Genomic DNA, 15,199 nt, shown 5'->3' on the forward strand with positions numbered 1-15,199 from the left:
CAAATTTGCCGCCGAATCACTGATTGTTTTCGTCAAGCATTGCTACATTCGTCTGCCAATAATTAATGATTAAAAACCCATAAAAATGAGGTTTCGTTGTAAAATGATAAATGCATTTGCTATGCGGGATTTCACAAGTAATTATAAATCATTGTCCATATCATTTTAAACATGTATTTTTCCTCAATGCTTATGTTTGTTTACTAACCTATGTTATGATTCTCTAGATACTGTTACAGCTATATCAAAAATGTCAAAATCCTGTGTATTACAAATTACACCTGATGAATTATATTTTATTGTTCTTGATGACGCGTGTCGATCGCCAGTCGTTTGGGCTGAATTAAATCGTGATCATTTTTTTGAGGAGTACTCGATGGTAGGAGCTAGTGAACAACAGAATAAAATATATTGTGAATTTGATACTCTTATGCTAACAAAGAGCTTGACATCTCTTAAAGCAACGGCCAGGAGTGTTAAAATAAAGCTCACTAATAAACAACAACCTTGTCTGACTCTGGAGATTGAACTACCTTCTCTCACAACTGATTCTTGGCAGTGCGTCCATGATGTACCAATCAAAGTAGTTCAGAGAAAGGATTGGCAAGCTTATCAAGTTCCAGATATACCTAATTTTAATGTAGGTTTTTTTTTTGATCTGTAAGACTATTCAAAAGTAAATTATTTTCTAAACTTCTAGAAACAAAGGAAGAAAAAAACCACTTCTCTGAGTAGAGTTATATTTTACTTTTTCAGTCTCATACTCTTGTTAATAAAAAAAAAACCTTATTTGTTACAGATATCAATAGAATTACCGTCTCTGAAGCACATTCGAAACGTTGTGGAAAAAATGAAAAATATGTCTCCTTACCTTACCATTATAGCAAATAATAATGGACTTCTCATTCTAAGAATAAATACAGATGTAGCAAGCGTTGCAACACATTTCCAAGACCTTAACGTTCCTCGACCAGATGAATCAGGTAAAGATGAAATATCAGTAACTGTCGATATCAGACGTTTTTTTATAATACATACATGGGATTCAGTTCATCCTGATACTGTAACATGCAGCTTACGTAACGAAAGGGTAGTTTATTTACACCTTAATTTAACAGATAGCATAAAATTTCATTACTTTATACCTGCCGTAGCTATATCTTAATAAGGATTAGAGTAAAATAAGAATAAATTATTTTTATTAGAAACATTAATTTTATTATTGAAAACATGACTTAGCGTAATATCTCAGTAAATTACGTTACAAAAAAAAAATAGAAAATTTTTAATTAATTGTAAGCTAAATTGAAACTTCGTTCATTTTCTTGTCTATAATTTTGATGCATTTGATCGATTTGCTGGATTTTTTGTGCGAGAATTGATGTCCTCTGGTCTATCCACTGAAGACTGTTCATGTGTGCATTTAGAATCTTCCCAATCTGTACAATTGGATCACTAGAGTCTTGTGCCCGATTAGCTTCGTTAAGATGTTCAATTATCTCTTTAAGATCTTCAGACATCTGTTTCAATTGCGTATCCAATTTTTCTGCTAGCCTATAAGTATATTCTCGTTCTGGATCTGATACAGAAACAGATGCCAGTTCCTTTTCTAATGGTACCAAACAATCTTGCAATTCTTTCTGCTGACTAACGACATAATCTAGCTCTTGCTCCAGCTGCTCTTGCTCTAACTTAACTTTTTCGACTTGTTGATTGAGAGTAACAATTTTTTCTCCATTAGTAATCAGCAATTTGTCCCATGCATTTATTTGTGCTGCTTGATTCATGAATGCTTTCTCCTGTTCTTCCAATTCCAGGGTCCATTTATTTATAGCCTCTTCCAATTGACAGAAGTTCATTGCACCGGTTTGTCCACTACTTGATGAAGAACTTACTGTGGTTGTTGATCCTAAAGTAGTTTGTGCTGCATTGGTGGTTGGTACTGCCGCCGTAGTAGCAATTGTACTATTAGTTGTCGTAGTAGTCGGAGCTGCGGTCGATTTATTTAAAGAAAACCCTAATGATGTTGAAGTATTACCGAGGCTGAATCCTGTACTTTGCGTTGTAGCTGCTGTTGTTGTTCCAGCAGGAAGTGAAAAGGCACTCAACATCGTTGAAGCTGGTTGATTAGTCGTTGAGCCAAGTGAAAAAGCTGATGTTATAGCGGGAGCGCTAGTTGTTACAGCTAAATTAAATCCTGTTGTAGCACTTGCAGTTGTAGTACTTTGAGTCAATCCTGCTAAAGTCGAAGTAGTAGCTGTCGAAAGTTATTTCTTGAGTTCAAATATCATTTCGATTATTTTTATCATCTGTATGAAATACTTACCACCAAGAGAGAAACCAGTAGCTGGAGTAGACATTACTGCAGTACCAAAAGTTGTTGATGTTGCACTTGTAGTCGTGCCAGTTGTGTTAGGTGTACCAAAACCAATAGATTGAGTGCCTGTTCCAAATGTCAAACCACTAGTTGGTGCGGCTGTTGTACCCGTACTAAGGGTTGTACCTGCTGATGGAGCCGATGTAGGCTGATTAGTTCCCATTCCCGTATTAGAACCAAATGATAGAGTTGATGATGAATTCAAAGGAAAATTAAACATTTGTCCAGGTTTTGCCTGGCTTTGCATAGCTGTCAGAGTTGGTAAGGTTTTCCCAGCATCTCCTGCACCAACATTGCTCAAAGAAAATTTTGGTGTTGATGCTATAAACAAATATTAATTATTCGTCTCATTCATAACCTTACTTTAACGAGAATTAATCAATATAATACATACTTGCTGGAAGAGCAGATGTTGCCGTTGTTGATTCTTGAGGTTTGCCAGGATTATTTGCAAAATTCATTGTGAAAATAAAATTTTTATAACGTGTTTATTCTTAAAATTTCGCAACAAATTTTTAAAAGATTATCACTTTTTACGTAGTTAAAAAAAACGATAGCACTGACACGTGATGAGCGAATTATGAACTAAATTTCTGCAACGCGGGCTTTTTAGTTGCTATATTAGTCGTTAAGTGTCGTTAGTGTTGCAATATTTTGCCAGCTGATCTTTTTGGAGTAGATTTCTATTTTTAAATCATCAAAATACACAACACAAAAGTAAAACCGGAGTCAGTGTGCCGGCAGTTCTTCGTCCTCAAGTATTAATACGCCTTGAATTAAGTACACCATGATAGTTTGCACATAAGAAAGTTCTAGAACAATTTATAGTTTAGAAAAAGACTTTACATACACATTTTTAATACGAAACATTATGGTAAAAATGATTGTTTACACATTACTTTTTACAAGTATCCTTTGTTTTGCACATGCATCAACACTCTTGAAACCCCCTCAAACTGCATTGGTAATAGGATTTGAGAAAGTTTATGATTTATCTTTACTTGCAAATACTCTTTCTGACCAAGGAATTGATGCAACTTTAATTGTGCCATCAATTTATTCCAACGATGTTTATGAAAATCTTATAAATGTTGAGGTTATAAAATTAAACTTTACAATAGAAAAAAATTTAAAAAACGAAGATAAAGCGTTGAAAGCTTGTGAAGTTTTTTTAAGTGATAAGAAAATTCATCAGACAGTAATAGAAATCGCACCTACTTTTACAATATTTCCAGCAGTTAGGTAAGTATTATTGATTATCTGTAATAATTAAGTGAAACTACGTGTTAACTTTATTTCTAAACAATACACTTGGACATATTGATTATTCTAATATCCTTTTATATTTATTCAGACACGATGCTTGCCTCATTCCTTGGACTCTAAACATTGATTCAATACCTGTCATATGGGCAGATGGATATGAAGAAGAGCTCTATGTAATCCACAACTCTAAGATGGCCATTCCAATTTACACTAGTGGTGTTATAGAAAGATTTTGGTCACACTTGAACATGAAAACCGAAATTGCAAATATTGAAGGCAATTACGTATTTCCTGCAATTAAAATAACTCAACGATATTTAAGCCATGCCAGTAGAAATTTATTAGATGAATGGTATTCTGATGTCAAGCTTTTCTTATGGGGAAGTGATCCAGTCGTAAGATTAAATTTTGCACCATTGACTCATCGATTAGTGGAGGTAAATAAATAATTAAAAAAAAATTTAATCAATCATTAATCGGTTTGTTTTTTTTTCTTTTTAGATTGGTTGTCATCATTGTAGAGGTGTTCAACCACTACCACCGGCTCTTCAAAAAGATCTGGTAGAATTTAGGCTTGGTACAATAGTAGTGACATTAGAAGATAATCATTTTGAGCTAATTACAAAGATTGCTGAACGACTCCCTCAAGGTAGACAAGGTCAAGCAGTTGCTTGGAAAACTAGAGCCTCTGCTAAGAAAAAGCCTGAAAATTTATTCCTTCATCAGAATGTTGATCGTCAAGATCTCATAGGTAATTTATTGACTATTCTTTGTTAATTTTTTTGTCAATAATTTGATCAAATCACAACCGAAAAAAAATTATTTTCCTAGGCTATGTTCGTGCAAGAGCTTTCCTAAGTCACTGCAGTGACATTGAACTCTTGGAAGCTGCATTTCATGGTACTCCTATTCTATGTTTCCCGAGAAATACTCAAGAGACGAAAAATGCTTTACGAGCAGTAGAACTAGGATTTAGTGTGCTTTTAAATGATGATTATTCTATCGATAATGTTTATAAAGCCATAGAAGAATTAAGTCAAGTATCAAGTTATCGTGAATTCGCTAAAAAAATATCTTTGGCGTTAAGAGATCGAATCGTTCCAGCATCTGATAAGATAAACTTTTGGTTAAGCTATACTGCTAGAAATAAAGAAACCGCTGTAAATTATTGGCCAGTAGGAAAAGGGATTACGATAAGAACTTTTGATGAAGATGTAAAATTCTTTTATGGTTTATTAATTGGAATAATATTTGGTGCTTTGTTTACAATAACAACTGTACTTACGTGGTATTATCAGAGAAAAGAGAGCAAAATGAATAAGATGAAAGGAAAAAAACATACTCGTTAATTTAAAAATAAAATAAAATTATTTTCAATTCAAATAAATAATATACCAATAAATTGATAAAATACATGGACAATTTTTAAATATATTTATAAATACTTTTAAGAATACAGGTCATACATATACATACAAATATTATAAGCTAAAAATAAGATAGTCTAGAGCTTTGTCGAAAAATTTCTTAAGAAATATAAGATATTCGAAAAGCTATACTATTTATATATTTATATTTCATATATATATATATTTATATATATATATATATATATATAAATACCAATTATTTTCAATACTGTGCTTTGTATATCGTCACTGCCGCGAGTTAATCCCCCATGGCCTATATTGTTTCCTCATCATCTGTCTTAGCATAAGTATTTAATAATTATTATTATTTAATATTATTTTTATAAAGATCTTGATCGTCTATGTAAAAAAAAGTACTAAAAAATCTATAAAATATGGACATGCGGTTTGTCTACTCAATTAGTAAACAAATCCATACTGTTCTCCTGGATAAAACAATACACCCAATAAACAGCATTGGAAATCCAAATAATTCAGTACAATATCCCTCACTTGCTATAAATATATATACAACAATAACCGATTAAATGTAAAAAAAGGATTATATGTACAATCATTGGCAGATTATTATTAATTATTAATTAATTAATTAGTTAATAGCTATTAATCGTTGATATCATAGTAGTATATTATAACTTATCTATTTTTTTCTCTTTATCTTGGACGAAGAGCCTGATACGGCCCATGTTTTTTGGTTGAATTAGGATACTATCTCGACATTATAGATGTAACATATTAAAAAGAGATGATTGACATACATACAAAAAAAAAACAGACAAATGATTGATGTTCAGTTATAAAGCTAGTGAAGTGAAAACTCTCTATTTCTCTGTCACTTTTATAGCTAGATCATCATTTGATATTGGATTAATAATCATTTAAATAGTGGAATGCTTAATTACAAACGTGTTCTTCACGCGTATGTCGACAAAGCTCACACTGCACTCGACAACACCATACAAATCTACATTTACATTTTTCTGTGACATCACGGACTCGAGTTTGATAGCCTCGTCCACAGCAGAGAAGTCGACAGCCGTCAAGGCCAAGAGACGTGCGATTGCATATTCGACCTCGGGTTCCAGGAATCCCCAAGCTACAAAAAGAAATGATGATTAAACATTTTAATTACTCATAGGGTTTTAAATTTTTTATGCTGCACTTACGTGAGATTGCGCTCACAATAATCAGGACTGTCTTCAAGATAGACCAAGTCTGTTTTATTTGGTCTCTTGAGGTCTGGTCTAGCGGGTTTAAGTCTCGCAGGTCGTCTATCACCCCTCTGCACTAGACGAACTAATGCAGCACCTTCATGAAGAGCTGCCAAAGCAGATCCTGCACCTCTGAAAGCAGGAAGTCTTCGCCAGCATACTCGAACGCTACAGGAACCCGACATACCTAAAAAAGGTGACGAAGGTGATGATAATAAAAATGAGGAAATGATAAATTTTATGAGAATAATACGTGGGATTTGACATTGTCTGTATTTAATGAGCATTTTACCGTGACATTTGCAAACACGTTGCATCCTTGAACGTACAGCACGCCTTCCAGCTTCACTGTCGTGTTTCCTCATTAGCTGGCCTGCCAATCCTTTGGGTCCATGTAAATCGCCTTCCTTTATCGGCATCTCGGCGCCATCAGACCACTCCCTTGATAATTTTTCACCGAAATGTATATCCTACAATAAATACAAGTAATTTGTAAGCAAATATCATCAGTGAAGAATGTTGAAGAAAAAGAAAAATGATGGCAAGGTATATCCTTACTAAAATATATGTGTATATAAAAGAAAACAAATCGAAAACGTGAGCTGTTAAGTCGCTTGCAAGTGATCATGGTGGACGCAAACATTGTTATCCTCACCCGGATTCTCAAGTGACGACAGTCTCATACAATGAGAGCTCACGTCAACAAATACTCCGTTAGCGGACAAACATAACCGAAGACAACTAATACGTTAGCACACTTCACCCCAAGAAAATATATACGCCGTTTGAATAAAGAAAAAACTATCATCGTGTGAGTTTGGACATATAAATATGTATACACATTTCTCTGTCGTGGTAACCCGTGGTTGCTCCAGGGGGTTGTTGCAACTTAACAAGCTTAGTCCTCTTAATCCCCTTGTAAGCTCACAATGTCTACAAGGGGTCACCTGCTCACGCGAAATGCATCCATTCACATGACGGCTTTATGTCTTGCAAGAAAAGAACAAATACGCGACAGAGAAGAATACAAATGTTAGAGAAAACAATGAGCATAATTAGCCAATGAAAATGGAAGGTTATAAATGGTTATACCTCACTGCATCCACCCCATTGCCAATGACTGGGATGACGGGCCCTTACTCGCATGTCACAAGAGCAGTCAGTGAGTTCACCTCTGGAACACGCTCTGGTTACGCTATAGGCAACAGCCGCTGCTGAGATTGCGTACACGAACGCTGCCTCACGACTGTCTGCAAGTAGATTAACTCGTTACTATTTCAGTTATATACTGCTGAGACGAGAATTGGCATATAGACAGCAAATATGTTAGTTGGAGATTTTCTTATTGATTTATAAATGAGTTTATAAATAACTTGGGGAATAGTACAATTGAAAAAATGCTAATGCTATTGCAGTGAATGGCTTGTATTACAATATATATTCAAATGATAGCAAATATCTGTTTGATTGCATAGATTGCTGATAATTCTAAATTATATTTCATTTAATACATTGAAAATAGCTTCTAATCATGATTGAAAATATTATTTATGACCTATCAACAATATTTTATAATTGCTAGAAAAATTTATGAAATAAATTAAAACTTTTTAGAATGTTTACTGAGTTGATTGCTTTGTTGAACATAGCTGAAATATTTGATAATTATTCTTGATAAATTAATAGTAATATTTAGTAACTGATAAAAAAGTTTGACAAGCATCATTTTTATGCTAAATGGAAGCTCTTTTTTAGAGTTAGGTGTTATTTAAAGAGATTGATCAAGCTATCAAATTGATAAATCGTAAAAAAAAAACAATATTGTATATTACGTAAAGTCTTTCTGTCAGTGCATTTGAAATAAATCACTTTTACTTGAGTCTATCAGCAACAGAAGCTCTCTTGTACTTACTGACTAGCATCACTCCACCGAATATGTTTTCAGGATTATCCGGGCTGACTGAACAATTCCATCGAGCTGAACGGAACTGGTACTGGCACTCCTCGATGGCTAGCCTAGCCCCAGCACTTATAGCCTGTAAACGACACACACCGGTTATAGACTAATGACGACAGCAGAAAAAAAAAATAGGTATGTCTCTAAGAACAATAATTTTCGTCTTGAATTCCTTTCATCTTCTAAATCAAAGGCACATTTATTATCGTGTGAACCTTTTATTTGCTGAGATATATCTCAATAGTTTTTAGCCTTATTATCTATTATAAAGTTAAAAACATTAACGTTAATGAATATTTATATTCACTACTATAAGTAGTAGCAACGTTCTCTTATACCTCTAAAGCTTCCTTTCGTAGATGCCGCAACCCAAGTCCCACACTCAGGAACACATATATATCGTCTTTGGTTCTTTTTATTTTTATCAAATATGTTAACTCAAGCAGTCGAAAGCCTTCAGGCTCCTCACGAGAAAGCAAGAGAAAAAGAAATAGACAGACAATAAAAATGAGTCTTCTATACTTGCCTGGAGAATTGGAGGCGAGCGTGAACATATTCCCTGCTGTTTGATCGTCAAGTGCGAGCTTTTGCAATTCCTTTCGGCACTCGCTGGTCCGATAACACCCGCTCCAATCTGCGGAGCTCCGTCGGCTCCTGTAGCACTCTCTGAACCACTCAGCCTTGATTCAAGGCCTAAGTACCTGTGACAGATACAACAACAAAAAAACCTCATTAAATGGGTGCACATTTTATCGGGTTTATTAAAGAAAACTAATTAAGGAGAAAATGAAAAAGAAGAAGATAAAATTTTCTAGTATACTGAAGAGTAACTATATATAATTAGAGCAGGCGCATTTTGGGGAGAAGATTACAGGTCGCAGGATCGAGAGGTCGGCTGGTAAGAAGTCGTTGGACCGGAGGCGTAACCACGCGCGCGGTACCTTTACAAAAATCAGTGGAAGGAGTGAGAAATGCTACAGTGGTAGAGATAAAGAAAAAAGAGTAAGAGCAGTTGAATGAAGAAAAAAAATAAAGAAGATAAAAGAGAAAGATTCCAAACTGCAGATATAATATGCAACGAAATTTTTTTCAAGTATTTTTATCGTCTTCTTATAACGAGTCTGGATAGATTTATTGGTCCAGCTGTTGTATGCAAAGTTGTGACCAGCTTATATGAGAATGCTGATGATCCACATTGGAATAAACTATTTGTTTATATTCATAAAAAAAATTTTATATAATTAACAAAAGAATTTCAAAAGACAACTATATTTTTATTTTATTTCTTGAACAGACATTCAAGCAATAAGAGATAGAGAAAGTATAAAACGTCGTTTCAAGCTTTCTCTTTGGTTTTTAATATTTATATGAATAAATTTTTAATATAGTTGTACTTGAATTTAAATCCTAGGCTAATCGGTAAGTAACTCTTGCATTTGAATTAATTGTTGAGTTGGACAAAGCATTATTGACATTCTGGCTTTGGACCCTTGGTCTGGGAGAGACTAAATGCTATATTACAATAAATACTGCCAAGATATCAGAAGGAGTGATTTATCAATAATTGCAGAGCTGGCAAATAATCGATCACAGATCCAAATAAAAAAAAAAAGTAAAAGTAGACATAAATGACAAGCTGTATATGATGGAGAAAGAAATAATGAATATAGCGAGTACCTAAATGGAGCTAGATAAAAAATGAATGAAAGAATGAGCAAGTACACGGCGTAAAAACAAAAAAGACGAGAGGTGAAAGAGAAGAAACGAGGGAGGACTTGCCGTCCCAGGAGTAATAAGGAGTAATATGACAGTGGGTGGAGACAGCTCGACAAAGAGCCAAGTGAAAGAAAAAATCCATATTCAGATTCGATGATGCATTCGAGCGAGAAACCAGGAGAGAGGATTTCTATTCAGTAGAAAAATCTCGGCCGCGGGTTTATATATGTATAAGGCATAAGCCCCCTTCCATTATCATCATTATTGCACATGAATGATGATTATTATTTCAAGAGCATTCCCTTCTGGCCCAGCGAGGTATCCTGTTGCCGTCATAACCACGTCAGTGGTGGGCTTTGTTAATGCGACAGTGATAGGGCCCATTTATGTATTTTACTAACCACCTAACAAATTCCCTAACCCTCATACATAATAGAATAAATTTCCTAGGCCCACAATGCTTCTTGATCATTGGTAAAAAAATCTGCTCAGATATTATTACCTGTTTCCACATCATTTAGGGTAAACTCAGTACACTCATGGACCATCCAAGCTGGTGGAATCACTGATCAACATCTTGAAATTCATTTCACCAAATTTTACTAATTTTTCATGAACACTCTGGACTTGGGATGGAATACAAATCATCTGCTGAGCTTAGTGATGTGTAATTATTGAGTTTGGTCTACAGACAAATCAGAAACTGGTCAGATTTTCTCGATGAACCTTGAAGCAAGCAAGCATCATTATTATTTAGTATAGATATAGGTACTTGGCCCTTTCCATACTCTTGTATACCCTACTTATACATCCCTTGTTGATTTAGCCATTCATGTAAACATCAGAGTTAAGTATCGTTTGCGCGTGAAAACGTTGGGGAATCGCTAGAGCTGGCGTAATATATACTTAGCCGTTATATCCTACTCGTCTTACCCTGTCGATACGAGTGACTCAAGCATTTGCATACATCACCATCAGCTGGATTATTTGCATTTCAAGTACTTGCTGTGATCGTCAAATATGAAATACACCACAATAATACACGTATACAAGGCATCAGAGAACATGTCAAATAAATTAATAAGCCATGATGATGATGGCTGAAGTCAACTGTCTAGTAACATGCCAGTAGATCGATCATCATTATCACCATGTACCATCACTCTACTTTGACGACTCACTGGTCCGGTGCGATTCTGGGAAATAATCCAAAGATCTACTGGGCGGACACGTTGGAGAAACCGGACGCTGAAGAATCCATGAAAAACTTGGGTTCTGAGTTAAGGCCAATTTAAGATAATTACCAATTTTGTGAGTCGCTGTTGCTCTCACTCTCTAGTGATTTTCAATGATTATCGTGAACTAGCCAAAGTGGCATCCTGTAATAGGTCTTAAAGTGAACCGCTACCATACTACATAGTTATAGATCTGGACTCTATTTCTGTCCACTTTATATCTTACCAAGATGCTACGAAATAACGATTCAAATTATTTATGTACTTTCTTTAATATACACTGGAACACCACCTGCACATCGTGGCTTCTGATGAATTCTACAAATTTCAAATTATTACTGGGTATATAGAAAGTACTCAGGTTGACACCCACATTTAGGAAAGAAATAATATTTAATGGAAAAAAAATTGCTTTCCTTTCAAACTCTTTCATAAAATATCTTTTATGAGTCATTTGGCTTTTTTTCAGTTTAGTAAACGGTTAATAAAAATAATTTTTTAAATATTTTATTACTACTCTGATAGTCTATTACCCAACAAAAATATCTATTATTTTTTACCTTTTTCATCAAGTCATTTCTTCTGATGGGTAAACGTTTTTTGTTTTAAACTTCTATATAAACAATAATGTTTCAAATTTAATTCAAACAGTCATAAAAAAATTTATATCATCAGCAAAGCTTTCCTGGCATTTATTAGTAATTATAGAAATAGCAGAGTAGATATAAAAACATAAAAAATCTTTATACCTCGTCGTTTATTTAACTTTTTTTGCAGGCAATTATTTTAAAATAACACTGGGAATAGGCGAAGTAGGACTCTGTTGCTTTAATAGAGAATATATTCTACACAGTTTATTTGATTTTGTTATTGTTATTATTATTATTCCAGTCATTGCATTGGACGTATTTACATTCGTCCACCCTCCGGCGTATTGCAAACGCATATGTCTGTTGCCAATATCGCTTTTTCATGGCTCTGTTTATATAATTAATTTGTTAATTAATTCAGGTTTTCTGGTATAATGAACCCGGGCGCAAGTTAACGGTCCGTACTCCGTGCCTTCAGGGTGGCCCGAGCAGAAATACAAATAGCTAGTGACTCGATCAACCAAAACACTCAATATCTATAATCTTTAACATGACCCATACTATATGGAGTGATCATTTGAAATATTTTACCATTCAGTTAAATAATTGGTGAATATCATTTTTACCATTTAACCGTATGGGAATCATTCCAATTCCACGGTTGAATAAAGTGCAAATGCGACGACTCATGTGCGGCAAAGTCGTTTCTTTTGGAATTTTATTAATAGCACAACTAATGTACAAGCACTCGGTGCGTGGCGTACTGGCAATTAATATACTTATACTTGTGCGATCAAAGTAATTAAGACGCCTGCGTATACAGATGCAATAAATTGCCAGGTTGAATCTAGTAAATGCAATTTATCTATTTTTATCAATTTATAGGGTGGTCTGATCACTGAATGAACATTCAGTTAATCATCATAGTTTTTTTTTTGTATTTTTCAAGTAATCCCATGGAGAAATATTTTAATAGAAAGTAATAAGCAATTATTCAACTTGAAGATAGAGATTAATTTCATTAATTAATGAGGATATTAAAAATATTTGCAATTAACCGAATAGATAAGTATGATAATTTACAATAATCTTTGATCATAATCATGATGATTTTTTAATCAATTTTAGCAAATGAGATTGAATTTTGTATGAATTTATTTAGCTGATAATAATGAAAATATTGAATGAATAAAGTGAATAATCTAAAGTAGCATCCTACATGTTTCTATTTCCGTGAAACGTCTAGTAAACACATATTTTCTAAATCCAATCATCATTCTGGAATATTATATCTCAGTACAGTTCTTGTACATAATAAGGAAAAATACCTTGGATATAAGAACAAGATAAGAAGGAGTCGTTGAATATATATACATAAGCGCAAAATGGGAGAATATTACTCGAGCTCGCAGGTAGACATAGCATGGATTATTGAGTATTTCCAACAAATTCTTGTATAGTCTCTGAAAAAGTCTGATTAGCTTTTTTTTTTATCTTCCCAGTTTCCCGGAGGAAAAGTTTGGTCATGACAAAGGCTAAAGCAGTAGCAGCAGCCACCAGGGTGATTTCATCTCGACGGAAACAGCTCAATTTAGCGGAAAAGATTCTCTACTTGGCTCCTTGGCAATTACTTGGTCGGTCTACGTTCACCCTTGGTCCTAATGTATACATTTAATGTATATAACGTGTATGTAACTCTCAACTCTTGCAGTTATTATGGTCCAACGTGATTTTAGCCATTCCTTTTTTCTCCGAGTGTTTATAGTTTCCGGTGATGGAGGCGCGGAAAGCTGGACGGTGAAGTAGTTGGGCCAAACGCTTGGTCTTTGATCTCGTCCATCATACGTACGACATCCGGTTTCATGCTGAAGGAGAGATGCTTGGCTAAGGAAATTCCGGTGCGGCAAACATCAAAGAGAACACTTTTTAAGAATTGCCATACGACTTATATGCCTCAGATCATGCCAACTTTCACGACGTGCAAACATTTGATACAACTCGCTGAATATGATACGTGCGTACGTAATACTTTGAAAGCCCATCAACCAAGATAACAGTCGTAACGAAAGAACGTCTGACAAATTCATATGAGAAGTATTTAAGCGTGGATAACTTACAAATGACAGCATATGGCCGTGCTGATGGACAAGCCAAAGGTGATGCTTTTAGCGTCAACCATCCTCCATGCGTACCAACGTCGTACATACGTCGTTTTACTGGTGACGCGTTGTGTTTTATGGTGAACAAGTTTTATTGGACGGTGATGGTGACCACGGCCTCGTCGTCGGCAATTCTCAAAGACTACGGTAAAAGCTATAGTTTAACCGTGCTAACAGCGACCGTAACACTAAATGTATTACTATTACTTCTTGTTATTCCTGTCAATACCATAATAATTTACATTGCCATATAACGTGGTCAGATGAATGAAATTTTATTCATTTCAATACCCAATGTGTAAAATTAACAGGTCGATGGGTGGATGTACAATTCTGTTGATGAGAGAATCATGTAAATTTTCAAAAGAAACTGAAGATAGGGTTTCAGATGAAGTGTCGATTTGAGTCAACCAAATAATAGGTAACATTTTTTTTTAATAATACATTCTCAACAACATTTTATATTCATTCTTCGAAGTTGGATTTAATCATTTCTTACTCTGCTAAAGAAGTAAAATGTATGAATTTATTTTTGAAAAAGGTTCAACTTGAAAGTTTGGATACTTTTTTTTGTTGTTTATTTTAAACAATCTGATCAATTTATGTCCCATTACTGTTTATCTCTATAACAGTTAAGGAAAACTGAACTTAGAATAACTTGAATGATTTTTTTCTCTTGATAATTCAAGCTTGAAAATAGTTTGACAGCCTTTAAGCTGTCAAATATATCCAATCCATTATGATAAAACGATGAAATGACTTTTAAGTTCTTGTGTTTTAAATAAAACACTAATTATTTTTATCACAAATGAATGAAAACCACCTTAAAAAATATCTCGTATAACTGGATCACATAACATTAGCCTTTTAAAGCATAAACAATTTTATTTTATCTGTCAATTCAATATAATTGTTATTGAAAAAACTGATAAAAGCTTTTTTATATTTATTATCCGAATTTAACTGTTCATTAATTATCCGTTTACGTTAACTTATAATATCCAGTTTTCTTGGAGGATCAAAAATTGCTTACGTTTATGTATAATATTTAAAACATATCATCTTAGGCATAATGGATATTACAAGTCTCATTATAATTATTCGTGGAATATCATCATCAACTGTCGCTTGTCATCATCACTCGCACGGCAAATCTTGTACCGTTGCTCTTCTCATGCTTCATTTATGCTTCTCATCTCATTTCTTTTGGCAGTAAGCAGGATAGACTATATACGTATATCTATCCTCCAAAAATACT

The 15,199-nt window shown here is 34.1% G+C and overlaps 4 protein-coding genes across 5 annotated transcripts in view; 2 read left to right on the top strand and 2 right to left on the bottom strand.

Annotated features, from left to right (window-relative positions):
• Hus1-like (Hus1-like checkpoint clamp component) overlaps positions 1–15,199 on the top strand; it is a 21,353-nt gene continuing 6,154 nt past the window's right edge. Inside the window, exons 1-3 of one of the 2 annotated variants that reach the window (XM_035084845.1) lie at positions 1–137; positions 228–640; positions 800–983. In XM_035084845.1, coding sequence (XP_034940736.1) covers positions 86–137; positions 228–640; positions 800–983 — 649 coding nt within the window. In that variant the 5' untranslated portion in view covers positions 1–85. Of the gene's footprint in view, positions 138–227; positions 641–799; positions 1,209–15,199 lie in introns of those variants that run through there. The other variant, XM_035084844.1, reaches the window with a different exon arrangement.
• On the bottom strand, positions 1,207–2,960 carry Nup62 (Nucleoporin 62kD). The gene is made up of 3 exons (XM_035084842.1): positions 2,772–2,960; positions 2,327–2,698; positions 1,207–2,257 (listed from the first exon to the last, which is right to left on the bottom strand). The coding sequence occupies exons 1-3, from the start codon at positions 2,836–2,838 to the stop codon at positions 1,290–1,292; spliced, it is 1,407 nt and encodes a 468-aa protein (XP_034940733.1). The 5' UTR covers positions 2,839–2,960; the 3' UTR covers positions 1,207–1,289.
• On the top strand, positions 3,000–5,062 carry LOC118067858 (2-hydroxyacylsphingosine 1-beta-galactosyltransferase-like). Its single transcript, XM_035084841.1, has 4 exons — positions 3,000–3,619; positions 3,732–4,080; positions 4,145–4,394; positions 4,475–5,062. The coding sequence occupies exons 1-4, from the start codon at positions 3,249–3,251 to the stop codon at positions 4,990–4,992; spliced, it is 1,488 nt and encodes a 495-aa protein (XP_034940732.1). The 5' UTR covers positions 3,000–3,248; the 3' UTR covers positions 4,993–5,062.
• LOC118067860 (protein Wnt-1-like) overlaps positions 5,074–15,199 on the bottom strand; it is a 24,598-nt gene continuing 14,472 nt past the window's right edge. The window contains exons 2-7 of the mRNA XM_035084843.1: positions 8,768–8,942; positions 8,197–8,320; positions 7,377–7,534; positions 6,577–6,754; positions 6,240–6,471; positions 5,074–6,169 (exon numbers count right to left, since the gene is read on the bottom strand). Coding sequence (XP_034940734.1) covers positions 5,968–6,169; positions 6,240–6,471; positions 6,577–6,754; positions 7,377–7,534; positions 8,197–8,320; positions 8,768–8,942 — 1,069 coding nt within the window. The 3' untranslated portion in view covers positions 5,074–5,967. The remainder of the gene's footprint in view (positions 6,170–6,239; positions 6,472–6,576; positions 6,755–7,376; positions 7,535–8,196; positions 8,321–8,767; positions 8,943–15,199) is intronic.

This window comes from Chelonus insularis, unplaced genomic scaffold (genome assembly GCF_013357705.1).
Source record: "Chelonus insularis isolate UGA/USDA-ARS -01 unplaced genomic scaffold, ASM1335770v1 contig_397_pilon, whole genome shotgun sequence".
NCBI classification, from domain to species: domain Eukaryota; kingdom Metazoa; phylum Arthropoda; class Insecta; order Hymenoptera; family Braconidae; genus Chelonus; species Chelonus insularis.